The 26736-nt window shown below is 50.6% G+C and overlaps 6 protein-coding genes across 6 annotated transcripts; 3 read left to right on the top strand and 3 right to left on the bottom strand.

The window, feature by feature from the left end:
- The first annotated feature begins 1092 nt into the window (after positions 1-1092).
- On the top strand, positions 1093-7113 carry M438DRAFT_363645 (chitin synthase). Its single transcript, XM_029907660.1, has 3 exons — positions 1093-1662; positions 1718-5335; positions 5390-7113. Exons 1-3 carry the CDS (start codon positions 1367-1369, stop codon positions 6771-6773), a joined length of 5298 nt encoding a protein of 1765 aa, XP_029762648.1. The 5' UTR covers positions 1093-1366; the 3' UTR covers positions 6774-7113.
- Positions 7114-7802: 689 nt separating this feature from the next.
- M438DRAFT_353590 (uncharacterized protein) lies at positions 7803-9437 on the top strand (the record flags this gene model as incomplete). The annotated part of the gene is made up of 1 exon (XM_029906883.1): positions 7803-9437. The coding sequence occupies one exon, from the start codon at positions 7803-7805 to the stop codon at positions 9435-9437; it is 1635 nt and encodes a 544-aa protein (XP_029762649.1).
- Positions 9438-10168: 731 nt separating this feature from the next.
- M438DRAFT_343914 (uncharacterized protein) lies at positions 10169-14511 on the bottom strand. Its single transcript, XM_029905094.1, has one exon. The coding sequence runs from the start codon at positions 14174-14176 to the stop codon at positions 10253-10255; it is 3924 nt and encodes a 1307-aa protein (XP_029762650.1). The 5' UTR covers positions 14177-14511; the 3' UTR covers positions 10169-10252.
- A 419-nt stretch (positions 14512-14930) lies between these two features.
- Positions 14931-16935, top strand: M438DRAFT_395690 (nucleotide-binding domain-containing protein). Its single transcript, XM_029909229.1, has 2 exons — positions 14931-16392; positions 16459-16935. Exons 1-2 carry the CDS (start codon positions 15258-15260, stop codon positions 16680-16682), a joined length of 1359 nt encoding a protein of 452 aa, XP_029762651.1. The 5' UTR covers positions 14931-15257; the 3' UTR covers positions 16683-16935.
- Positions 16936-18018: 1083 nt separating this feature from the next.
- Positions 18019-20552, bottom strand: M438DRAFT_390137 (uncharacterized protein; the record flags this gene model as incomplete). The annotated part of the gene is made up of 2 exons (XM_029909051.1): positions 19900-20552; positions 18019-19689 (listed from the first exon to the last, which is right to left on the bottom strand). The coding sequence occupies exons 1-2, from the start codon at positions 20347-20349 to the stop codon at positions 18019-18021; spliced, it is 2121 nt and encodes a 706-aa protein (XP_029762652.1). The 5' UTR covers positions 20350-20552.
- Positions 20553-24105: 3553 nt separating this feature from the next.
- On the bottom strand, positions 24106-25829 carry M438DRAFT_363650 (uncharacterized protein; the record flags this gene model as incomplete). Its single annotated transcript, XM_029907661.1, has 1 exon — positions 24106-25829. The coding sequence occupies one exon, from the start codon at positions 25827-25829 to the stop codon at positions 24345-24347; it is 1485 nt and encodes a 494-aa protein (XP_029762653.1). The 3' UTR covers positions 24106-24344.
- Positions 25830-26736: the final 907 nt, after the last annotated feature.

The raw sequence follows: 26736 nt of genomic DNA on the forward strand, positions 1-26736 counted from the left end.
GACGGACCGTTCTTGCCTTCTTGCAGTGCGTTTCAGCCCCGCGAGCAGAATAATGACAATCTCAAGAACTGTGAGTTTTGCATGCCTGGTCACTGTTTGATTTTCTGTTTTATCGTTGCTCACTATGAGCTCTATGTTATGCAACTGACACCTTCTGTTGTCCCATCGATCAATGACCAAAACAAATCCAGGCACCGCATCTTTGCCATTCGTGTGTTTGGCACAATACAAAATACGAGGTCAGCGGCGGACGCGGGGCAGACACGCTAAGATTTCAAGCCAACCACCGGATGGCTTTTTGCTTTCTTCTTCCGTTCATCAGTTTCCTGCCGCCGAGAACGCGTGTCAGACGAACATCCTTACCATATTCATGACCTCAGACAGCGTTCGTCGAGAGGGCGACGCTCAAAGATAACGCCGTCAGAAACCTGAGAGAGTGGGCGTTCGAGACGCCATCTACTCGATGCAAAGCATTGTTGGGCCCATGGGGATCTACTTGGCAAATCTCTCCTGAATCTTGAATCTCGCCGAGAGTGAGACATTGAAACAAACGTTTCGCGGTGTGAGATGTTTCCCTTCCCACATGACTAGCCAGCGTTCCGCCAGAGCAACTGTCCTTGTCGATAACACGCAATGATTGCAGAGGTGACATGTCAACTGGAAGCGTGTGGTGTGAGGCTCATAGAATTTTTGTTGTCTGCAGGGCAGGAGCAATAGAGTACGAAGGCGAAGGGTTAATGGTCACTGGCCGGCCGCTCCTTCCCAACCACCAAAAATAGCCCCGTGTCCCCGAATTAGCAACCATAGGTAAACACGGCACAATCAACAATAGCAACAGTCCCCACGGATTTCGAGGACTACTTACTCGTGGTTTAGCAAGATTGGCAATTGATGAGATGAGTGCAGAAATTATTGTAGCTTGAATTGACTAGAACTACAACTTGAAATTATTGTCGTGACTAAAGTGGCGATGGTCTATGGTGTTGTTTCGAAATGGAAAATCCGCTGGTGGTCGTGCTAGCCTGGCTGGTTGGTGCACAGACTGGGAAGTTGGAACCCTTTCCTTTCCCGCTTCGCCGCTTGTATCGGGAAGGCTGGCTCTCTCGTGTTGCATAGTTGCCTCTCATCTTTTCTGCTCTCACATTGTGCTGTTGTCGTCGTCGTGTCTGGTGCTTTCTCCTCTTCTCTCGACATTCGCTTGCACGACACAAACAGAAACTCGATCGTTGCCTTAAATTCACCCCTCGAAATCAGGAACCTCCCGTTCTCCTGCTTACCGACGAGACAAACTCCTATTGCCACGCTCCTAGCACTCGTTACAACCACAAATTAGACACAGAGGTTGTTCCTCTGCCCGGAATTCATCATGGCGGGACCTGGCAGCCGCATGTCGGTCTACTCGAATCATTCGAACGCTCCTCGACCGGCCCAACCTTCTGCACAAGTCTCAACTACAACACTGCTCAATGCGCTGCACTCTGTATGGACCAGCAGTCAGCCGTACGCTCTTGAATCCAGCACTAGTCTGGTCGTCAACACATGGGTCACTAGCCTAATCGTCGGCCCTGATGGAAGGCAAGGTGGTACTGTGGACGCCGAGCTGGGTCGACGTGCCTGGGAACACGCCAGGAGAAGAGCCGAAGATGGCTGTGTTGTTCTGGGGTAAGTCGATATACTACTAGGCCAGTTGTTCAGCCTGCTAAAATTCATGCCACAGCTCTCTCCATGAGTCGACACCCTCGCTTCTCGTCCCTTTTCTCTCCTCGCTACCTATTGCGGTACCCTCAACTCTTTACACCGCCCTCAACGCCGTCCGCCCATTCCTTTACTCAGTCACACCGCGCAATCCCTCGGCAGCGCAGCACAACGGTCTTGCCGCTGTACTCAACCTCAACTTGGAGGGCGAGCTGACGGGCGCTTCTTTGAGCCTGTCTTCATCTGGCATCAATGTCGCAAGAGGCCTTACTGATGTGCCTGCTGAGATTGGATACCGTGCCTTTGATGTCTTTTACTATCTTCTCTCGAGCGCTTCGCCAGCCGAGAAGGAGTTCTTGAACCTGCAAGAACCCAAGGCTTATTCTCTCTTGAAAAAGACCGACACTTACACTCCTCCGCTATATCTCCCAACAGCCGATGATGCTGCCGCTGCGGACGACTTCCGCGCCTCGCTCAAGGAAATTGGCATCAAAGGAGCTGCTCTCAGGAACATGCTTTCTGTCGTCGCCGCCATTCTCAAGCTGGGAGAGACTATGGGTTTCTTGGTTGACGAAGATGTTCTCGAGAACGTTTGCGAAGAAGTGGCCGATTTGCTGGATTTAGACACTGCCGTCTTGACCAAGAAGTGCGACACGATGGAGCGTCAAACTTTGATGGCTGCCATCTACGAGGCTCTGGTCGACTGGGTCATTGCTCGTGCCAACGAGGCCATCCGCATGGAGCTCCGTAACGGAGGTGTCGTCAACTCGTCCAGTGGAAGCGACACTGAGAACTCCGGCGGTGTTCTGACCCCCCCTCCAGGCGAGGAGGGCGCAGATACTGTCAGCCTTACTATCCTGGATTTGCCTAGTGTGACGCTGGGTAAGGCCATGGCCCTTCGTACTGTCTTTGATGACTCGACGGGTATCAACCTCGAGATGAAAGAAGATGGCGTGCCCTCATATCAAGCCGGATCCTCGGTCATCAAAGAGATGAATAACGCTGTTGCCGAGAACGAAGCCGAACTCGAGGTCCAGAATTCTGTTGCGACAAGGGAACGTGAGGAGATCCTCGACCGTCGCGAGGCTCTGCTTGAGAAAGTGGGACTTGAGACCGAGGCCGACAGCTTTTTGAGACGCCTTTTGTATCCTATCGAAGGCGAAGGTATTCAACTTGGTAAGACTGGCCGGTTCAGCCTTACAAACCTTCTGGGAAGCAGTCGTGTTTGGTTCCAACTCGCTCTCCACCCCACCGATGAATCACCAGCATCTTTGGCAAACCACTCGCCCAACACTTTCCCATGGTCTGCAGGATCTGTGTCTAGCCAGATTCGCTCATGGAGACTTCCCGAGTGGGCCAACCACCGTAACAAGAAGCTTGATTACACTGCCGATTTCGACATCAACGAATTCCAGGAGCGTTATGCGCGTCTTGGCTGTCAGTTCGGCCGCGATGGTGTTGAAAGTTGGGTTATGGAACGTGGTTGGAGCAATGGCGAAGTCGTCATCGGCCACGAAAGAATCTGGATCCGTGAGGCACCTTGGTGGGAAGCCGAAAGCATGCTTGATCTGAAGCCTATGGATCCTTCAATGGACGCTGGGCCATTTGGTGGTCAATACCAGGTGTCTACTCCCATGGTCGAGGACGGTTTCTACCAACAACCCTACCACGATAACCCTAGCAACCCTTTCTTGAGTCGCAACCAGAGTTTCGCAAGCAGAAGTCAGCTCGGAGCCAAATCAATTGCGCCTTCAAAAGCACCAACTCAGCAAGGCCGCCCTGGAGACTACGGTCTTGGTACTAAGGGCGACGACAAGTACGGTGATGTGACCTACTATGGCGAGATTGAAGATGGTGACGCCAAAGTTGTCACCGAGGTTCCCATCACCTTCAGTCGCAAGGCTTGGATTTGGGCTGTATGGGCTTTGACCTTCTACATTCCCTCGTTTGCTCTTCGTTACCTTGGTCGCATGAAGAGACCTGACGTTCGTCAAGCGTGGAGAGAGAAGTTTGCCCTCATGATCATCATCTTCATCATCAACGCCGTCGTCGTTTTCTACATCGTCGCATTTGGTCGTTTACTTTGCCCGAACTTCGACAAAGCTTGGAATGCTAAGGAAGTCGGCTACCACGCGGCATCCAATGACTACTATGTCAGTTTCCGCGGTCATGTCTACGATCTTACCAAATTCCACAAGACCCAGCACAGTGACTCCACCACTACCACGACTACTACTAACATGGAGCCTTTTGGTGGCACTGATGTCAGCGAATACATTGTTCCTCCTCTTACCGTCGCTTGTCCCGGATTGGTAGGATCTTCATCAACCATTTCACTTACCTCAAACACGACTTTGGAATACCCCCAAGCCACACACAGTTCAGGCCCTGTCGCCGCCCCCGATACGGATTCGAAACTGAACAGCATCAACTGGTACAGAGATGATTTCTTGCCTAAGATGAAGGAGTTCTACAAGGGTGATCTAGTTGTCAAGCAGAGCAAAATCAAAAGCGACGGCCAAGATCTCAATCACTATTGGTTCACCATGGACAACAAGCTCTACGATATGACTGATTACTTCCATACTCTGGATTTGATGAACAACCTCGACACTTACGAGTTCTTCCCCGATACATTCTCATCCATGGTTCAGAGCAATCCTGGTCTCAATATCAAGAAAGAATTCAACGAAAAGTTTGGTGGCAACGTGACCCAACAGTCCGCAATCACCAACTGCTTGGACAATATGTTCTATGCTGGAAAGGTCGATTTCAGAAAGTCTGCCCGCTGCCAGGTAAACAACTACATCTTGTTGAGTTTCACCATCATCCTCTGTACCGTCATTGTGGTCAAGTTCCTGGCTGCCCTTCAGTTTGGTTCCAAGCCTCGACCAGCACCGCAAGACAAATTCGTCATCTGTCAAGTACCTGCCTATACTGAGGGCGAAGATCACCTTAGGAAGGGTCTCGATTCGCTCACGTCATTGGCATACGACAATAAAAGAAAGCTCATTTGTGTTATTTGCGACGGCATGATTGTTGGAGGGGGTAACGACCGCCCAACACCCAAGATCGTTCTGGATATTCTCGGTGTCGATCCCAAGATCGATCCTCCTGCTCTCCCATTCAAGTCTATTGGTGCTGGTGCCGAACAACTGAACTACGGCAAGGTCTACTCTGGTCTGTATGAATTTGAAGGCAACGTCGTCCCATACATCGTTGTCGTCAAGTGCGGCAAAGAGTCTGAACAAGTCAAGGCCAAACCTGGTAACCGTGGTAAGCGTGACTCTCAAATTCTGCTCATGAGCTTCCTCAACAGAGTCCACCACCGCTCTCCTATGTCGCCGCTCGAGCTGGAGATGTTCCATCAAATCAACAACGTTATTGGTGTGGATCCTGAACTCTACGAATACCTGCTCATGGTCGACGCCGATACTCTGGTCAAGGAAGACGCTCTTACTCGCCTCGTTGCCGCTTGTACCAACGATTCCAAGATCGCCGGTATCTGTGGTGAAACCAGTCTCGAAAACGAAGAACAATCTTGGACTACCATGATTCAGGTTTACGAGTACTACATTTCCCATCACTTGTCAAAGGCCTTCGAGAGTTTGTTCGGCAGTGTCACCTGTCTTCCTGGATGGTGAGTTATATGCACACGCTACACAATGCTCTTGCATTGCTAACATCGTTCTAGTTTCACCATGTACCGTCTCCGAACAGCAGATAAGGGCAAACCTCTTATTATCGCCGATGCCGTCATCGAAGAGTACAGTGACTGCAACGTTGACACCCTGCACAAGAAGAACTTGTTGTCTCTTGGTGAAGATCGTTGGTTGACCACGTTGATGACCAAGAACTTCCCCACAATGTCTTTCAAGTTTATTCCCGATGCATACGCTCAAACTGCTGCTCCAGAGACTTGGAGTATTCTTCTCTCTCAGAGACGTCGCTGGATTAACTCGACCATTCACAACTTGGCTGAACTCATGCTCATCAAGGACATGTGTGGTTTCTGTTGTTTCTCCATGCGCTTCGTCGTGTTCATCGATCTGTTCGGTACTGTCATCCTTCCCGCCACTGTCGTATACCTAGTCTACCTCATCGTCACCGCATCCACTGGTGGTCAGTTTCCTCTGATTTCCATCATTATGTTGGCTGGTGTGTACGGTCTGCAAGCAATTATCTTCATTGCGAAGAGACAATGGCAGCACATTGGATGGATGATCTGCTACCTGGCTGCCTACCCCCTGTACTCGTTTGTCTTGCCTGTCTACTCTTTCTGGAAGCAGGATGATTTCTCATGGGGTAATACTCGTGTTGTAATCGGAGAGACAGGTACCAAGCAAGTCATTGCTGTAGATGCCGAAACGTTCGACCCTCGCAGCATTCCTCTCCAACGCTGGGACGACTATGCCTATGTCAACCAACTTCCTGGTCGTCGTGGTATGGTTGCACAGGAGAAGGAGATGGGCTTCTCGCCTTTCCAGGATAACGGTGGTTACGAGATGGATGAAATCCGCTCAGTCTACTCGTCTGTTCACCCGGCCTCCACCATCCTCACTGGTCTTCCCAACAACAACATGCCCTACCGCCCTCCTACCCAATCTCCTGGCCCCTACAACGCATACAACCGTATGTCGAGCTACTCTCGCTTCACAGACGCTATGCCTGGTGCCAACGAGAACTCTCGCCTCATGTCCATGGGCAACATGAGCGATGCCTCACCACACCTCACCCGCAACCCAAGCGGCCAATACCTGTCGTCTCAACCCGACCTGCTTGCACCCAAGCTCTCGCCACCCCCCTCTGCCGGCTTCCCTCCTCGTTCTCGCAGCCCGCTTTCGCAGACCGCATCTCGTCCGGCCAGCACATTCGGCCTACCTGGCTTCCAAACCCAAGGAGTCACCGATGGTCAAATCGTTGATGCCGTCAGAGACTGCTTGAGAGAAGTTGACTTGGACAACGTGACAAAGAAGCAACTCAAGGTACTCACAGAGCAGAGACTAAAGGTCCAGCTTGACCCTCAAAAGAGAGCTTTCCTCGACCAGCAAATTGACTTTGAACTGGCCAACATGTAGAAGGAGGAAAGAAAAAGGGAGAAGGTGCATATCTTGGAGTCTTTTTGTTTTTTTCAATGGGATCACATATTTTGGGGAGTTTTGGTGGAATTTATTATCTGTCAATCATTTTCACCTTAATGGATCAATGCCAAAGAATTGTCTATAACTATGCTCTTGTCTTATACAGTGTTCTCAATAGTTCGGTTCATACCATCGCTGCTGCTTCAAGCCCAGATGAGCGCAGTACAATTCGACCACAGGACAATCCCGTCTGACCATCTCATCCTCGCCGTCAAACGAGGTAAGTCTGAAGGCACAACTTCCCAATCCAAAACAACTGACGGAAAACAGACAACGCATTTCGTAAGTCCGGCAACCGCAATTTCGCTACGCGGCTTCCTCGACTCTTCTCCATACCACATCTCTCCACGTCTCAACCTTTTAGATTATCAAACTTCCAACCCTCAAAGCAATGATGGTCTAGTCGCTGTGATCTTCGCCCAAACCTACCTGGCCTGAGCCTGGTTGCTGACGGCATGGACTGGGAGGTGAGAGGTGTGTTGTAATGATGAGCCTTGAGGAAATTGTGGGTTCCGAATCCTACTCGTTGCAATAGTTTTTAGCTTGAGCACAGGAGCGATTGTTAGGCAGGTATGATGAGGGGCGTGGGGTCTCCTTGTTCTCGTCGAGCCAACTTGAAAAGAGTGCATGCATGCTTGAGAGTCGTAGCTTCCCTTTGTTCTCGAGTTGTGGTTGAGAGATGTCGAGGCCACATCATTACCTTTCGACTTTTCTTTGTTGACTTCTACCACCGACCGCAAGCAGCACTTATCTGTCTTGTTCCATCGAATCATGCTATCTCTCGATGGAACTGACAATGCGCCGTTTGCCATGAGTCGATTTTCCCTTAGATTACCTTCTACGACTTCACGTCCGGATCCGGCGAACTCACCACTTCTTTGTACCCATTGTCAACCATCAACATAAAGCACTCATCTTGACGTCCACTCTACTCGGTAATATGTTTCCAAAAAAATAGTAGACATCATGACTGACGAAAGAAAACGTCCACATAGCCAAGACCCGGCAGGCAACGATGGCCCACCACCAGCCAAAAAGGCAAAGAAAGTAAAGAAGCCAAAGCCGCCAAAGCCACCTTCAAGAGCTGCAAGAAAAATGGCTCCAAAAGGAAAACCCTACACGGAAGAGGATAAAGCAAGAGGACACAGAATGGGGAAAGGTGACAGAAGGGATATGGGGATGGAGGTGTCTTCTGGGTCTTCGTCGCCAGCCCCATCTTCATCCTCATCTTCATCTTCATCCGAGCCTAATTCTTTATTCGATGAGCCTTCGCCTGAGGGGAGACCAGCTCCACCAATAAAGATAGCTCCACGGACAAAGATGACTGCGAGGAAATCGGCACCTCCTGGGCCAGGTCTACTGAAAAGGACAGCGGCGAGGAAGTCGGTAACCCCTGGACCAGTCCATCCCGCTGCCATTAGGCCTCCTTCATCCGGCACGACTCCCGCTGCACATCCGGACGCCATGGAAATCGACGTGCAGGAATTGGACGTGCAGGTATTCGAAAAGAAAATCTTGGAGAATGATGAACCTCTGAGTGACTCGATCACATTACGCGCTCTCGAAGAGATGGTCGCCAAAACCTCACCACTAGACCTCACGTTAAGGAGCTCCCATCAAGTGCCCCAGTTCATTGCGGACCAAGGGCAAGCCGCCTCGATCACTTATTGGCGATACTCAAACCTCTTCATCCCTGGCGAAGTCTGGGGGCGTGTCCCCAAAGGTGTATTGCCTGCTGGAGCCGAGCAACCATGGCGTGACTTCTTGGCCATCGTACGAGACTTTTTCCAAATCTTCTATGATCCAGAGAACCCACACCCAGCCAGACTCACAACTTTCATACGTGAGTCTCGCGCAGCAGTACCCGCATGTCGCCAACAAATAAACTTTGAGATCATCCTCACCAATCCATCGTTTCCCTCGCAGGAGGAACGTGAAGAAAAAGACTTCCCGCTGCCTACTCATAGCGCACTCGTCGTCCTGCTTCGTCTCTGGCAAATGCTGGAATGTAACAAACCGGCCAACCATGACCGTATTCGTGTAACCTATGTTTTCAAAAACGGCGACGAATCTTCCATGGTCAAGGAAAACCCCAAGTTCATTGCCAACGACGACGGTATAAATGACTACTTCAACAAAGACCCTTCCACAAAGAAAGAAATCGATCCCCAAACAGGTATCCAGCAAATCTACCAAATCGCCATCGCAAGAGCACTGCAACACTGGACCCGCTACCTCAATGGCATCGCAAACACACACTACACCCCCAAAGATTTCATGAACTGGATAGCCAAACGCACAATCTTCTCCCTCCACCCAGACCACCGCACAGATCGCCAATGCGGATATACCAAGTATTTCTTCCTCCGCCAACTCGACAAGAAGCCACAAACAATTACAAAGAACAACGGCGTGGTCGAATTGAAAGATAAATCTTTGCAGAGATATGTGGAGAGTACTGGGAATTTGAAGCATTATTTGGAAATGGATCCGGTGGAGTATTCGATTAATAAGTATAATATCCAGCCTGAGGTGGAGATATTTGGGGAGTGTCCTGATAAGGATTGGGATGAGGTTTTGAAGGATGAGGCTGAGGCTTGATTTGGGATAAATGTCGATTGGGACGGAGTTGGGGGGTTTGAGCAGGGATGTTGAGGGCATATCAAGCTTGTATGTGTGATGTTGATGGGAAGTTGGATTTTGGGGACGCAACTTCTTGGACAATCGAGATGGAGTTCTTTGTTCGAGACACCTTTTCTACTTGACCTTGCCGAAGAAAAGGAAAACAACGAGCGGATTCGCTGTAAAGGGGTGGAAAGGTAGATCCCCCGCCGCATGTCGCGTAGTAGCCGGCGGGCAGCGGCAGCCAGTCGAGATGCATGGAGGACTGCCCAACAGCGTATATACCTCTTTTGATCTAGCTCAGTTTAAAGCCTGAGGACCGAGTATGCACTGCGATCTGCGGGATCTTCAGGATGAGTTGTAAAGGAATATTGAAGGCAAAACGAACTCGATCTGATCGATGATGCCCGGGCTTGACTTGAGATGCAAAAGGAAGGGAGATGAAAATGCCCTTTTGAGGGCCTGTAGGAGTCTAGAGCAAGATCGGTAATGAACGAATGTATCCAAGACCAAGACAATTCACCTCGGTTTGGTGGACAAGAAAGGTATAAATAGGAGAAAGATGAGATCGGGATGTTGGCATATTCGGCACCACATGTTGATCAAAGGGACACAACCTTCCGAGGATCAGTTGAGAAAGAGATTGCATTATTAAGCTTTTTGGTTCTTTTCAAGTCATATATCGTATAGAGCATCTTCTTCCTTCTTCTCCACCTCTACCACTATTAGGTGCTTCACCCTCCACTTCCATCTCCATCTACACCCCTATCACCCTCCACTTCCTCTCCCTTTCCCTACGCCTCACTCTCTATCCCCGTAGCTCTCTCATGATGTTCAAAAATCCCCTGCACTTTATCTTGCAAATGCTCAGCCTTGTGCTTCATCCACCACATGGTCCTCGCACTTTTGAACTGCATGACACCTCTGTGCCTCCTATTGATCTGTTTACTGTGTTCCCTGTACTCATGATACGAGTCCACCACATTTCTACTTCCGTTTTCCCCTCTTTGTGTCTTGTCTTCAGAGGTGCCAGTGGTGAGTTTCGAAATACTGGAGTGGCGGTGGTGGGATAGTTTTCGTTTAATTCTTTCGCGGTGGGAGAGGGATTCTGTGGTTGTGGAGGACGAGTCGGAGTCGGAGGAGGAAGAGTCGGAGGAGGAGGAGTGGTCGGAACTGTCGCCTTCGGCGTGCGGGCAACTGCCGTTATTTGCGCCTGTGGAGTCTTGAAGGCCTTTAGCCTCGCCGTCCCCATTTTTGGCAATGTTGTTCTTGACGGCGCCGGGGTCGTCGGCTTCACTGTTGGTCATTTGGAATCTTGCCGTTTCCACAACTTCCATGACGTCGGCGAGGTGTTTATCGTGTTTGGCCAATCTCTTGTGATATCTGCTCAAGCCTCTGCAGAATTTGAGCTTGATGTTTATCTCGCCCATTTTGTCGCCGTAGGAGTCCAATTTACAAGTTGTAGCGCGCTTCAAGTCGCCTTTCCAGACTGGAAGGGAGAGAGAAACGTCTTCGTTGTCGGGGATCTCGCAGAGCCAAAGCACGGCAAAGGCGGCGGTTTTGTCACGCAGAGAGGCATCTTTGCGGAATTGGATGATGAGGCAACTGGCGTAGCGGCGGCGGACGCCTAGATGAATGCCATTGTTATGCCGACTAGCCCATGCATGCTCATCTTTGTGCGCTTTCATATGCGCCACCGTGATCGCAGTTTGGACCTTCAGGCGGCAGGATTGAAGGTCAGAAGGGAAAGAGGCGGAGGAGGTAATGCGTGGGTCGATGATAAGCGTGCCCCAATCCCAACCAAGTAGTTCCTTGGGAAATTGGCTTTCAACACTACGGAAGACCATGCTGATACGGATGCGACCGTAGCCTACGCCACCGTAGAGGGGATATGTGTTGTTGACTTGCGAGCGCTTCTTCATTATATCGATCAGAGGGAGTCGGACGATTCCCATGACTGGATCGTCTTCGTGGACGCGAGCATCTCGGACGGTGACATAGACTTCGGCGGTTCTCCAGTCACGAACGAAGCGCTCGGTGCCTGCGTTGAAGAAGGGTTTTGCGTTCTTGGGCTTGACTCGTGTTCGGTAGATCTTTTGGTGGTTGAGAATAATGTTGCAGTAGCAGGATGGGAGTTCATCGCCCTGCTCTTCGAAGCCGCTTGGCTCTGGATCGTCGTTGTAGCGAGCAGCGTTGTGGTGTGCACGTACTTCCAAACCAGTAGCTTCATGAATTTGGATGGCCAGAATGCCGCTGGGGTAGTCGTGAAGGGGCGGTGCGGAGATGATCATCGCATCCTCCACCTCTTTGTACTGTTGTAGCTTGAGCTGTTCCGTCTCTCTGCTTTCATCCTTTTTAGCTTCACGAAGCTTCCGGTTGGCAGATTCTTCGACCATCTTCTCCAGTGCGTCCCTGGATCTGATTTCGGGTTCCTCGGTTTGTCGCTTGAGCTGCTCCTCGACAATGTGGGCCTTGGGGAAGTAGCCAACGCTCCATTCGAGTTTTCCAGGAAGACCTTCACCAGCATGTAGAGCCTTGAATCCATCAACACGGTCGGACATTCTGCCTCTGGTTTCCTTGTTGCGGATCAACTCCTTAAGGTCCATTTCGATGCGACCAAGATCATCATCTGCAGTAAAGCGATCAGAATCCCAAAGCTGTACGCGGAGTCTTTCATCCACGTTCAGCTCATCAGGTGTGACCAGGATGAACGCAGTCTCCTCCCAGTGCGGGTTCATCTCAGAAAGAATGACACGAGTCGACCACAATGGCTTGACGAACTTGGCCCATCCGACCGAAACGTACGGGTCAGCCGAGCCTTCTCTGATCATGGGAATGGCAGGATCTCCTTCCTTGAAATCGAAAGCGCGCTTGATCTTGGCGACAATCACACCTCGAGCTCTGGTATCCTTTTTGAAATCCTCACCAGCAATCATGTCTTGAAGGTTGATGGTCATGCTCTTGGGAGCGACATATTCAGCCACAGCAGCATCAACCGCAGTCTGGACGAAATGCGATATGACTGGCAGATTCATGATATTCAGACCTTTTCTTGTCAAAGGCGTACAAGCAACGTCGACGTTGGGCTGTCCAAGAAGAGTGAACGTGCAAAGGGCGAAGAACGGCGGGTCCGGCGTGAGCTGCAACCTACAACGCATGATGCCAACGAAACCTCGCAAGTCGACATATACGGGAATCTTGATGTTGCCGGGCAAGTAGAAAGAGATGTATAAGTGCGCATGCTTTGCTCGATCCTTGAATTTCTTCGAGGTAGAACGAGTTCGGTAGGCGAATGCAACTTCAATGTTGATGAAGTCGCCCTCCTCTGCTTCCATGCCTTCGGCGATCTGCTTGTCATCCGATTCTTCTTGTTCTCGGTTCTTCTTGGGTCCTTGAGCGTTGTCCAAGGTTTGATCCTGATTCTGGGCCTGCTCGGGAGATGCGTTTTCGTCGACCTGCCATTCACCAGGTACACTGCGATCGTTGTGCTGTTCTTCCTGCGGCCTTGAGCTGAGTTTTCCATCTGCGCCGACTGAACGGGCAGCAGCACCGGTGGGTAGCCATCTGACACCCAGGATGCGCATAGATTCGCTACCCTGACCGATATCCTCAATGCTGACCATGCGGACAACTGACGGAAGCGAAGCCTGCATGACATCCTCGACAGTGTCTGCTAGCGAAACAAAAAGGTCGGGATTCACAAGCGGCCAAAGCGAAGTCAGGATGTTGTTGAGCCATTGAGTCGTCTCTTCTTTACCGTCGTGATCCTTCGCCGTGTGCTTATCGGCGTGCCAGATCTCTTCCTCCCACAGCCTATTGACTTGTCTATCGGTCCATTTCTGAATCCAGAATATGACAGCCACCGTAAGAGCGAGTAGCGAGATGGTACCAAAGCCACTGGAGATGTACGGCCAAAGGAATGACCACGAAACGCCAGGGCGAGCATCATTCCGCGCAAAGAAGAAAGCCCCCATAGCCTTGTAAGCTCCAATGGCGACAAAGACGGCGACGACACCAATTGTGATTCCTAGCTTTTGAATCTTGTTCAGCCGATTCTTAATCTCGTCAAAGTCTGGTGGTGGGAAGAGATTCTCGAGCGCGGCGTGATGTCGTCCACTTTCTTCTGTTTCCTCAGCCAGCATGTCATCGGTCTTTCTTTTGTTCTGCAAGCCTGTCGCCGACCTTGACTCGGAGCCAGGTGGCCCCAGATTCTCAGGTACTCTCTTCAAGTCTCCAGGTTGTAAGTCGTGGATGCGTACAGGAAGATGGGTGACGGGGTCGGTGACCTCTCGGTAGGCGCGTTCGCCTTTACGTTGTCTTTTACCCAAAGCTTTGCGTCGTTGCTTGGGATCCTGGTCTTGGATGGGAGCTTCGGATGTGTCGTTCATCAAGTCTGAAGGGTCATGGGCGCCACCACCGACAAGCTTCTTTTTGAAGTGCTGGGTGCGGTCCTTTTTCTCGTGGGCAGGGTTGTCGAGGTCCGAGTTGTCCGAGTCGACATCGCTATGCTCTCTCGAGTATAGGTATCGATTCGCGGTATCCGTATCCTCCTGCTCCCCCTCTTGCCCTTTTGGTGGTGGGTAGCCATCGCCAGCGCCAGCCTTTGCTTGCCGTTTCTCCTTCTCTTGCTGGTACTTTTGAATGGTTGGTATAGGTCGGTGGTTGCTGTACGGCGCCTTGTATCGACGCCGTTCGAGGTCTTCGTCTTGGACCGTCATCTGATTTGCCAATGCGCGACCGTCAAGGTGCGAGGGGTCCAGCCCTTGTTGGCGTTGGGTATAAAGGACGCGTATATATATGCAAAGAATAGCACGGAATACCTCCCGAGTCTTGCTCTAGGGAAGGAAGGAAAAGGAATGCAAAGATAGGAGGAGGATTGATTACTACCTAACCCATTGACGAGGATTGACGGAGGCCTTGGTAGCTATTTTTTCCTGCTTTCGCGACTTGAGTTACGCACCCGCGTGCCCCTCACGTTACCCTTGGGAGGACTGACGTCTTGGGTACGGATTTGAACGGATCGCCCACCGGCTCGCGAGCGCCTTTTGTCTCGGCGCCCTTGGAATCGAGTTGGAAGAAGTCAAAAAACCTGGAAGCTTGCAAAACAGTGGTCATGACTCCGGCTTGGCATGTCGACAATCTCATAGCGAACATTGGCTAGCTTTTCTAGAACGGTCCAAGCTTCCAAAGCACGGAATATTATGCCAAGCGCTGTTCAATAGGCACGCCTTCCACTGCTCTTTATCAACTCTGCTCTCGACCGCGCGTCAAACTGCCTCCCTCGGCTCCTAAGCGTTCCCAAAACGACAACCTTCTTGCTCAAGAAGAGCCTCCGGGTCGAGCTTGCCGCAAGACATTGGAATGTCAGATCGCCCTGCACGCCATCAGAGCAAGACGCGTCAGCAAGTCAATATCAGGGCAATATATATATGAACTCGTTACGAGAATGCTTTCCTTGACGCCTTGTGCATTGCCAAAAGAACTTAGGTGGCCATGAAAGTGCCATCTAAGCAATCATCAGATGATACTGACATACTATACAATAACTCTAGAGAGATTTACTTGGTATGGTCAGTCTCGCTTGACAGCTGCTTACCCTTTGCTCATATAGCTTGCGTTGGAGCGTGATATGGCATAACGATCATTCCGCCCGAAGGATGCGGCACGTCATTCGTGCTTATCGGCCAACATCACGCACGCCTATCTGGGAGGCCGAACTTACAGTACCTCTTTGAACATTCTTCAAGAACTGTCCATCAGCTAAGGTACCTCAAACGAAAGTCTCGATAGACGCATACCATGCCTGGACCCAAGAGAGACGAATCCATCATTATCGTTGGCGCCGGCGTTTTTGGCCTGTCCAGTGCCCTTCATCTTGCCCGCGCTGGCTATACGAACATTCATCTATTTGACAAACAAGACTTCCTGTCTACAAATTATTCTTTTGCTGCCGGCAGCGATGGTGCATCGGCAGATGAGAACAAGATCCTTCGAGCATCCTATGGAGGCCAAGAACTCTACCAACGCATGGCTTTCGAAGCAATGCGAGAATGGGAGAGATGGAATTCAGACATGACCTCTGACAAAAACCTTCCCGAAGCCTTGAAAGGTACAGAGAAACTTTGGGACAGGTGTGGCTTCTTGCGCATCGAGGTGTCTTTCGGCCAACATGAAGTCGATACGCAGAACAGTTTTCCAAAGGAGATCAAGCACACACAATATCGCATCACAGACCAGCAACGGACACAAGAGGCCACCCAATCCGGCATTCCAGCTTCAAAGTTCGACCCTTTCAATCGCGCAAGCCGTGGGCTGAAGACAGACGGCATACTAGACATGACAGCTGGCTACACTCTCGCCTCAAAAGCCTGTACCTACGCTCTCCACCTCTGTCGTCACGCTGGTGTCCACCTCCATCTCGGTCCCTCCATCGGCACTTTCACCTCCTTGCTCACCGCCTCCACCAAAATAGCCGGCATCAAGACCGCAGATGGCATAACCCATCAGGCAGCATTGGTGATCGTAGCAACAGGAGGGTGGACACCCTCTCTTCTCCCAACCTCACAGTCCTTGCTCGAAACTACAGCAGGTACAGTTCTTACAATAAACCTTCCCCCTTCCCGTCCGGATCTCTGGGACAAATACGCACCAGAAAGTTTCCCGGTATGGTCTTGGAATATGGGCGGATATGATGCCGCCTCCGAGAACCCCGGTGGCCTATACGGCTTTCCACGTACACCAGAAGGAGTGATCAAATTCGGTTTCCGTGGCGCCAAGTGGACGAATTATGCCTTTCCTGCTTCTTCTAGGAACACCGAAATCTCTTACCCGAAGACCGACATCGAGGAAATCCCCGAACGTGCTTTCAATGTCGTAAAAGCCTTTTGCGCGGAAAATATGCCCAATCTGCTTGACTTGGAGTTGCAACGTGGACGTCTGTGTTGGTATACTGACAGTGTGGATAATTCGTTCTTGATTTCTCACGTTCCTGGGCAACCAGGCTTGATGGTTGCGAGTGGAGGTAGTGGACATGGGTTCAAGTTCTTGCCTGTGCTAGGAAAACATGTCGTTGATGTTGTCGAAGGGAAGAGCACAGAGTACACGAAGATGTTCGCTTGGAGGGATGTGCCTAAGGGCAAGAGGAATGGATTAGAGGAAGGAGAGAAGGGGTGGAGGACTCTGGACAAACAGGTGTTCGTGCAAAGTAGAGAGTGGAAACTGTAAGTGATGGATCTGCACAAGAGTCCTAACACCAATCCCTGACCTTGGGCTCCATCAACATCACACCTCGGGCGCCTTTCCAACCATCTCTTACAAAGTACCCGTCCTCTCCGCAATTTACTACACAATCGACGCTGCATTGCCTCCCCGTCCCCAGCCTCCATCCCTCTCGTATCCACAAGAGCTCAGTGAGGCTCGCTCGCCGACTCCTGGAACAAGGATCTCTCCTCATTGTCCCTTGTTGCCAATACTACCCTGCCATCCCTCCATTCTGTCTGCTTCCAGCCCTCTTAACTCCGGTAGCCTCCAAGCCCCTTGCTCTCGAGTATCAACCTCATCTGCGTCGTCCGCAACTTCACGCAGACTTGACCATCGGATATCTCTTGATCGAATTGCCTGATCTGGAATGAGAAAGATGAATAGGTACATCAACGAAAGACGGTAGATATACAGCAGATCAAGAAAGCGAGCGAGCGAAATCTAAGAGGGGCGTTTGGTAGTCGTTCTCCTCGTTATGGAGAAAGACCATAATCATGAGATAATAGGCCTAGAGGTGAGATTGCTATCATGGTCAGATAATTCTTTCACAGCAGATAGATGTAGGAGTGCTAGATTACCTTTCGCCAGCACCATGGCAATTGCCCAGGATATCTCTCCAAATGAACTCGATCTTCGCACATCAACGCCTTCTACCGAAACACCTACTACAACACCCTCACAGTACATCGAGAAAAGCACATCACACACCTCCCTCAAAGCCCCAAACTACCAGGCACACGCATCGAGCAAAACATCAAATCGTTAATTTCCCTCGCACGTAGCGGGTACTTGTATCGTTCTGTAAAAATCATGAAACGCAAAGAACTCCTGCTCGACGCAACAATGTGCGGAGGCTCGCGACCCTGAAAGAAACCAAAAGAAATGAAACCAAAGAAATAAAGGAAACCAAAAAAACCAAAAGAAATAAAGAAAACCAAAAAACTCCTGCTTAAAATGCATCTGTTGTGCAGAGCTGCTTTCCCTCAAAAGCCGAAAAACCAGAAAGGCCAATGTATTGCCCCAAAGGGTTGCTGAAAGGTTGAATGTTGCTCGTAGCATCCTGATTCTGTTGGTTTGGAGGTATTGATTTGTAGAGCTGTGTAGCAAGGTCTTTCCTTCTCCTTATGTCGCAGGGGTGCTGGTCTGGGTGGGATGCAAGCGAAGAAAGTACTTCTTGGTGGTGTAGCTGCTCTTGGAGGACGTGACGATGGTGCTCTATGGCAGTGTTGCTCTATCGCGGTCGATGCTGATGACAGAGATGAGGGGCAGGGGCGCCCGGGCGAGGGACTCGGAGCGCTCTCTACTGGTGGTTGTAATTATCGTTGTAGTAGAGGCGTGGTTGGCGTGTGAAGATGGCGAGAGCGTCAGCCTCGGCGGCAGCATCTGCGTTGTAGTTGATAGAAAGCGGCTCAGCAGAGGGTTGAGGAGGGAGCGCGGGACGTGCAGGGGTAGCGTTGCGTGAAATAGGAGATGTAGGTGCATCACCTGTTGCTGCAGGGGCGGCGACAGTGCTAGTAGGTTGATGAGCACTAGCGGTAAGTCCGGCAGGCATGGGGCCACCCTGTTTGACCCATGCCATGATGGCAACGATCAGGGTACCCTCGGCCGCATCACTGACCTCTTCGGCCTCCTTGTTTGATCTTACTTTACGACCGTTGGCGACCCTGGCTTGGTCGTAGGTTCCCCTCAAAGCTCCCTTGGTGAGTTCGAACAGCTTCTCTAGCCACTCGATGGCCACTTTGAGCCGTTTGACAACTCCTGATGCCTTCTTCATCTCCATTTCCTTTCCGGCCTTTGTTTGGTGGAGCATTGGAAGCTTTTCTAAGACCTTGAAGACCTCGTTGTTGTCGTAGTCGAGGCACACCTTGAGCAGGTTTATATAGTGCAGACTTCGGGGATGGTTTGTGATGATTTCTTTTGCTGATAGATCTCCAGGAAGCGGAGTCTGTAGCGCAATGATGCGAGTTGCTGTCTTGCGCGGCGTAGAGCTTGCGGCAGGGCTTGTACGCTCCGGACTGTCTTCCTCACTATCGCCTTTTTGATCCGTCTCCAGTTCGACGACCTCCACCTGCTGTTCTGGAGCAGGGCCAATGCCATGGAAGACAAGGGTGCCCGGTGCCCCTTCAGCGAGGAGCCATGCGGTAGGAGCATCATGGAGGCCATCTTGTCCGAAGACAAATGCGCTTGTCATGTTGTCTTTGAGTTGGATAATGCCCAAGTCGAGGTCCGGCAAATTGTATGAGATCTGAACCGCCTTGACCAGCAGAAAGCTGCTGTGTACGTCCAAGCAACAGATGTGCCCTGAGAGTATCTTTTCGATACTTAGTGGGGAGTCGATCTTGTTTTGTTGGCGGTATACTTCGACCAGGACCGAGAACCATGGCTCCAGGCTCAAGCGATAGAGAACTTCTTCAGTCATGACGGCGATCTGCAGTGCTAAGCGAACAGCGTTCAGTGCAGTCGCCATGGGGGTAAATGGCGAGACCCTTGGGCCCTCCTGGAAGCGCTGTACTTTGGCTCCTAACAGGAGACACTTCTGTAGGAGGTTCAAAGTCGCTTCGTGGCCCTGAAGCACGATGTAAGGATCCGATCCCAAGGCGAGAAAGTTCTCAAACGCCATGAAGACGTTGCCACTGTTCAGGTTGGACATTTTGTGGGTTTTGCGTGGTCGTACTGTTGGCGGTGATGTTGAGCGTAGGAGAATAGAAGATGGTTGTAGAATTGGTAAGCTTTTTGTGTGTGGTTGTGAAAGCGGACTCGATGCGCGATGTCGAGTCAACAGACTTCGCAATTCACAGCAATCGTCGATGGAAAATTCAAGTGAAGTGTTTACATGGCTCTTTTCGAGAGTGCAGTATTGCTCCTCACTCGTCCCGGAACCCCCTCCGCCAAGCCAAAATTGTTTCAGGAGGTCGAGTATCGACGAGGCTCGAGAATTGGACCGTATTGAGAGCCTTTGTGTAGCAGGACGCTGGGCAAATAGCGTTCATGGCGATTGCAATTGCCGTAAACGGTGAGACCTTAGGGACCTCCTGGAAGCGCCGAACTTCTGCTCGCGACAGGATCTACTCGATCGCTGCACCTATGCTGCTCTCGCTACGACAAGCCCATCCCTTGACTACTATAAACCAACTTATGATGTTGCACGATTGCATGCTCAAAAGAAGACATGATCACCTACTCGAGGAAAGAGTTGCTTACTGAACCATAACCACAACCAAGAGGCTTTGCTCCTAAGAGCTATATGAACTTCTGTTCCCGACAAAGTTGATTGTGTTGCTTCATTCAAATCTTGCAGATCCACATCCATCAGATCTTGTGTGTCCGGCCCTACTGGAATAGTTGCGGCTTCATCTGACTGAGATAGAATGTCGTCCTCCCATGGTTCATGTAGTTGGATGTCGACTTCGTTAGCGATCCAAATGTCGTCAGTAGTTACTTGGGGTTGGCGTTTGAGCTGCGTTTTGATATATCCAACGTCCATGGTGTCGGCAGGGTGTTCGAGCTCATATCTCCAGAACGGATCTTTCCAATCAGTACCATACTGTTTGACGTGATTGTCTTCGCTGTCCGCACGCTGGCAAATAAACATGCGAACCACCCACCACAACGCTTGCAGGTATTCGTTCATTGCCGGAGACACTTCTATAAGAGGTTTAAGGTGACCTCATGGCCCTCAAGCAGGATATATGGATCGGATCCGAAGGCGAGAAAGTTCTGTTCTAAGCTGGAGATCGAGAGACGCCGGATACACGAGGTCGTCGCTCGTGTGCTTATATTATAATACTAACTTATTCTCTAGGGGCACATGAACCTCTAAGATACAAGCAGGGGCAAGTCTAGTTGCGAAGGCAACTACAAGAAGGCGGTCGAGCATCAAAGTAGCTGTAAGCAGAGCCAATGCTTAATAATGTCAGTTTGACTGGTAGATGAGCGAGGATTATCTCATCGATAACCTTGCATCGAATCGCACATCACTTCTCCACAACTCTGAAGAGCTACCATAGATCGAATGGCAAGAAAGAACATCCTTCACCGACCGCAGAGGTGCGAAAGCTTCTTCCTACACCTCTCTCCATAACTAGACAGGCTCCTTACTTGTCGGCAGTCTTGAAGATCACGGCCATCTCAATGCATCGAGAGTAGATGGAACCATTATGCCTTGGGTACATTTAAGATGCTGATATGGAAGCGTCCATACAAGTAATAAGAGAGCTTCTCTCCACATAAGATTCGTTCCCCAAAAAATGCTGAAGAGCAACTTTACCCCTTTTTCCTTTCTTTTCCCTCATTTTTTCTTCTCTGTCACCTTTTGTCACTTCCATCTTTTCTTTTGTCTCTTTGTTATAACATAGTACTCTGTTCAGTCTTTGTCTATTTTCTGAGGGAAAGGCTCGGTCGTGTGCTGAACGAAAGAACCTCGACTCAAAGTGTGATTCAAGGCAATGTCCCGGTGATCAGGATGTCTGCGTACAAGTTTGGGGTGACAAAGTCCCCGAACCTGTCGGTCTGCTCGTTGACCTGAGCCTTTAGAGTCTGAATGACTATAGGAAGTGTCGATGGAAGAGGGGTTGTTGCTTTCCTTGTTGTTGGAGGCTAGATGGATCAATGATACGAAGAGAGGAGTTGTGTGAGAGGGTAGCAGAAGAATTAAAAAGAGAGAAGAGAAAGATGTGCGCAAAGTTGAGTGTGTAAATGACTGAGTGTGAAAACCGACTTCTATCTCGGCGCTGTGGGACTTGACATGGATGTCGATGCAATTCTTCTTCGTCTATGCGATCGGATGACCCTGCATAAGATATGCACTCTGTTTATATAGCGTGCGTACTCTGTGTTTACTACTTCCCGATAACAAACCACCTATTATGTTCCAAATATAGCTCTAATATCTCGTGTTCAACACAATTCTGTATGTGTAAACGTCCTCACTTGCCGCCTGCTAGTTTGGCGGTCGATTTGCATAGACCATAGCGGTCATGAAGGGGTTTCCGTCTTTACTTGTTGGCTTCCTACGACCCAGCCCCAGCGTGATGAGTAGCCTCGCCGCGGGCCTGCTGAGCGGTAGCAGAGGAAGAGTTTTGACGAGCAGTGGGTTGAGGGACACCGATTGAAGCGTGCGGTCGCTGGTGCTCTGTTCAGGAACAGGCTCATTTTGACCAGAGGATCTTATTGAGCGTAGTTGCCATGGAAGTCCAGGCTTTCGTGTGCTAAGGGCTCTTCTTTGGCGTGAGACTATTGTTGCTCCTTTTTGATGGCGGTCTGGCTTAATGACCTGGAAAAACAACAACACACATCAATAGCCTGCCAATTCAGTAAAAGCAAAGCATACAGACTCTATACCGGAATTGTTACGCCATCGAGCAAAACAAACGCCCCCTTTCGGAGGTGGAAAGGAACTAGCGGACCAGTTTCGTTTCTAATTGGAGTGTCATGACTCTAACATTGTCTTCGATGGCGTGAATCGAACCGATGACCTTCAGTGTGGGGGGTTTCCCAAATAAGAGTTTGGGCGTGCGCTCGCTACCACTGGGCCACCACCATCTGCTGATAAGATGATGGCAATGCTGAGGGAGAGAAAATATTGGGGGTATATAAAGGTAGGAGAATGGGGTCAAGTATCAAGGGAGTCTTTCCTGTATAATCTAGTGATCGTCGAGACCAGCAGGCATTCGATGGGTACGTTTAATCGTTTGTTCAAGTGGTCATGATGACTTTACGGACATGAGTCGACAAGGCCATCTGTAAATACATCATGTAGAGCGGATCTATCTTGTAAGCGCGTGCTCTGCAGTCTGACACTAGTACTGATCTGCGGCGCTTGTCGTATGTCTCCTGATCGTAGACGATAGTGGCGGGAACCATGGCTTCTTCTGCAGCGGGGCAGAACTCTCTTAAAGCAGTGAGTGTGACCTGGATGCTTTTTGTGAGCTGCTTATTGGTCTAAACGGTCTGCGGGAGGCGATTGAGCTGTTACCTTTGCTGCCAACCTCTGATCAGGGGAACGAGTGCTCACAGAAACAGCTTCTGGTTGACCAATCGACTATGACCTATCTTGGACGAGCGGCCAAAGCAACACTCACAAGAGAGCTTCGCACCTAGTCTCTAGGCTGCTCAACAGACTTGTCTCCTATATCAGCTGCACAAATGGTGATGAGTCTTTGGAGTCTGACTGCAGAAAGCATGGTCACCTCCTTTGGTCACGCTCGGAAAGAAGCGAGATTAGTTGGCAGGCTCGGGTGGAAGGGTAATTTACCCACTTCGTGCTCCGGTGTGAACACCTTTTCGTGGCGGTAAGAAATGTGTTTCCTTCCAGCAAGTGTGCAATCTACTGATATATCTAGCAACAGCGCCTCCGAAACCATAGTATCTGTCTCCGGTAGGGCTAGTCTGGACAAGCACCCAGGCAGTCTTCTCGCACTGAGAAACCTGGCAGGGGTAATGCATAACCCAAGGCTGTGAGCCATGCTGGTGACGAGAAAGATCTTTGGCGGTCTGCCTACAAACTCCAGAGCCTCCAACAGAAGGACCATGCGGCCACCCATGAGATTGTCGATCTTATCGAAGCTGAAGTGGTCGATAAAGGCCTCGGCGTAGTAACTTTGAATGGATTGCTTTTTCAAGGCGCCGCAAATCACGGCTAACGCTGGATCTAGAGGAGATCGTGTTCGTTAACAGGAACAAGTTCCGAGATGCTACTAAGTTAGTAGCTATAATATGAGCGCTACAACCCATATGCCATAATAGATAGCCGCTTGTATCAAGTATGATATTAGATTGCAGCAAGCGTTAAGGCGTGAGATCATAAGAAGTAATCACAAGGGGGAAGCAGCTAAGTAGTAGAGATACTAGTCCAGTCGAGCATAAGCCAGCACTCGGGTCGTATAGTTAACGCATAGCACAACGCACATACTTCGGTAAAGACAGAGTTGATTAACGCACTTGCAATAGGGGTATCTTGGACGCAAAAACCAGCCGCCATATAAAAGACCAACGTCGAGTAACCGTGATAGTGGGAAAATATGTGTGCAAAGGTACCAAGATGGGCTGGCATCGATGCGAATTGTTAGTGGGGAAGAAAAGCAAACTTGGCATCAAGCAGTGGTAAGGAAAGTGGTTGTAAAGGCCGTGATGTCCATCGACACAAGCTTCGGCTCACGACGTCGAGTGTTTGTGTCGTGAACGGGCAAAGCAAGAAAAGCTCCAAGATCTTTGACTGAGCTGAGTATGGTGTACGGAAAGCAAAGGCAGGTGTCTCTCACCCGAGGTCTTTCTCTTGACATCAAGCTGATGGTCGCTCTATGATGAAACGCAGGATGAAAAAACTGAGTAAGAACCAGAGTTGTGTCGGCCGGTTGTTGTGCAAGAAGGTGAAGAAATGTGGTAGATAGCCGCAATGAGAGTGGTATGAGGAAGGCTGCCTCCCCGCTGGGCAGTCGTGAGGAGTAAATCAAAGGAACAGGCCGGATGTCTTCAGAAGGGAGGGAAGCAGTGGCGCTTTTGGCCACGACCCAATGGCTTGGTAAGCATGTCAGCAAGAGTGTCCTTGCTTGAAACCCATCTCGAAACGACCTCTCCACCTTCGAATTTCTCACGTTATGGCGAAAACGACGTTTGATGTGCTTGGTCCTATTGTGGAGTTCGGGGGTCGTTTCTATCGATCTCCATCTGCGAGCCTTGGTTGTGGCTAGAGGCGTCTGAAGAGCCCTGGAAGTCTTGATAAGCGAAACCAGTGGAGTTGGCCCCGGTGGAGACGCGCTGGACAGCAGGGCCGCGAGCATCGGAGAAATGTTGGTGGTCGAGGGGAAGATGGGAGGCAGGAGCGTAGCCGAGTGGAGCACTATGGTAGGCCGTAGTGGCATCCCGAGTCACGGAACGAGAGGTAGGAGCAGTGTAGGACCTGGGAAAAGGACCAGGGTTCATGGTTGGGGGTAGAGCAACGCCCCGACCAAAAGGAGCGGCATGAGCGCCGGCAGTAGTGCGTGTCGGGCGAGGACCTCCGGCTTTGATCCAGGCCATGGCCTGCGCAATCTTGCCCTCGTTGGCTGTAAGAGCTTCTTCTGACGCCTCATCCTTGCCACGGGTTGCTACCTCTGCAGCCTTGCGCTCGCGGTCGTATAGGGTGCGGAAGCAGTTCTGATCGATATCGAACTCACTTTCGATGTAATCGACAGCGACAGTCATGCGCTTGACGATAACGCTGGAATAGTCAAAGCCCAAACGCTTCGCAATGTCTTTGTTACTGAGTCTCAGCCCAACCTTCAAGAGGTTGACGTAATGTACCAGCTCTGGGTGATTGTCGAGGATGTCGTCGATGGAGGTGCCGGCGGCAAGGGGTGCCTGTAGGGCTAAGATACGCGCTGCAGTCTTTCTAGGGGCAGGGGTGGGTGCAGCATGCTCAGTTTCTTCTTCCATGTCGGGTTCGCTGACTTGCTGAGTGGTGATAACACCGATACCGTAGTACCTGTTTCCAGTGGAGTTGGGTTCGACCAGAACCCAGGCAGTCATGGGGCTCTCGGACATGGGGCACGGGTACAAGGTGACCCATGGCTGTGAGCCATTGTTGTGGATTACTACGCCGAGCGCGACCTTGGGAAGCCTTCTGGCAAACTCCAGAGCCTCAAGTAGCAGTACCATGCGGTCACCCGTCACCGCATTCATATCGTAGAACGACATGTAGTCGATGCTACGTTCCGCACGATACTTCTTCAAGAATTGCTTAGCGAAGGCGTCGAACCAGTGCTCACGCTGAAGATGAATGAGATCGTATTCAGTAATCGGGAAGAGACCATGACGAGCGCAGACTGAGTTGATAGCAGTCACGAGAGGGGTGTAAGCCACGACCTCCTGGTCGGCTCTGACGTTGCGCTGTACTGTGCCGCCCTCGCTCACGATCGAGGCGAGATCGTTGACAGGTGCCTTGCTGCCCTTGATCCAGATGGATGCGTTGGAGTTGGCGGGGTTGGGAGCGATGAAGTCATGGAACCGGAGAGAGAACTTCTCCACGGCGATGTCGGTGACCTGGCTGTGTATGTTGGCGCTGCGCGAGTCCGAGTTGGGTAGGTTGAATTGAGCAACACTGTGCTGCTCCTCGTGGGAGCCGAAACTATCCATGGTGGAAGTTGGAACGGATGAATAGTTGTGGATGTGTTTGCGCGTGAAGAAAGGGCGCTGTGATGGGGTGATTGAGAGGTGTCAAGGAGAGAAGGTTGGTATATGGAGAGGAGAATCTGCGCGATCAGATCGGATGGCAGATTGAATGTGTGAGAGTCGAGTATTGTGGTGAAAGCGAGCTTGTTGTGCGGTTGGTCTGTGCTTCCGTGTGCAGGGTGTCGTCCGGGCCAACAACATACACTATCCCAATTTCCCTCGAGACAGACCCATTCTCCTAGAGATGTATCATTGAAAATATAGACCAAGGCCAGCATATATGATGTCCCTCAGAGCGATGCCTTGAGACGGCTGAGTCCGAGACTGAAACCTGTGCAAGACAAGTCTGAGACCAGAGAAGAGACCTTTCATCCCTCGATGCAGACTATAGCTGACTATACAATGTGCCTCAGATATTCTGGCTTAGCTGGAGCTTGTCTTTGTGCCTGCTGAAATACCGAGCATGTCGCTGTCGATATGTGCAGCATGCTTGAGACTCGTTGAGAACCCCAAGGCCGGTGCTCATCTCATGAGGAAGCGACATCGACCACGAGGTGCTTGCCGCCTACATATTGAGCTCCCGAGTATCTCAAAGACCTTTGGATACACCGGTGAGACTCATCCCATCCTTGACGTGCCTGATGCCGACTGCAGACTTCCATCCTCTCAAGCGATTGTATTCTTATACCATTCTCCACCTGAGTTCACGCTAGAAATTCGTTCATAGCGTACCTTCTCTTTCTTCTCTTTCTCAAAGGGGTGATGAATGATAGATGTCAAAGAAAGAGAAGCACTCACCGTTCATACGAAGCATCACGCTGATCAACGGCCCCGAGCGTCTAGCGGTTGTGAGAGATCCATCGAGGGCTTG

Source organism: Aureobasidium pullulans (genome assembly GCF_000721785.1).
Source record: "Aureobasidium pullulans EXF-150 unplaced genomic scaffold scaffold_5, whole genome shotgun sequence".
Classification (NCBI taxonomy): Eukaryota; Fungi; Ascomycota; class Dothideomycetes; order Dothideales; family Saccotheciaceae; genus Aureobasidium; species Aureobasidium pullulans.

Coding starts and splice junctions, on each gene's coding strand:
- M438DRAFT_343914 (XM_029905094.1), bottom strand. CDS start 14,176: ATGACGGTCCAAGACGAAGACCTCGAACGGCGTCGATACAAGGCGCCG.
- M438DRAFT_395690 (XM_029909229.1), top strand. CDS start 15,258: ATGCCTGGACCCAAGAGAGACGAATCCATCATTATCGTTGGCGCCGGC. Junction 16,393..16,458: donor CTTGGAGTTGCAACGTGGAC/GTCTGTGTTGGT, acceptor CTGGGCAACCAG/GCTTGATGGTTGCGAGTGGA.
- M438DRAFT_363645 (XM_029907660.1), top strand. CDS start 1,367: ATGGCGGGACCTGGCAGCCGCATGTCGGTCTACTCGAATCATTCGAAC. Junction 1,663..1,717: donor GATGGCTGTGTTGTTCTGGG/GTAAGTCGATAT, acceptor TTCATGCCACAG/CTCTCTCCATGAGTCGACAC. Junction 5,336..5,389: donor GTCACCTGTCTTCCTGGATG/GTGAGTTATATG, acceptor ACATCGTTCTAG/TTTCACCATGTACCGTCTCC.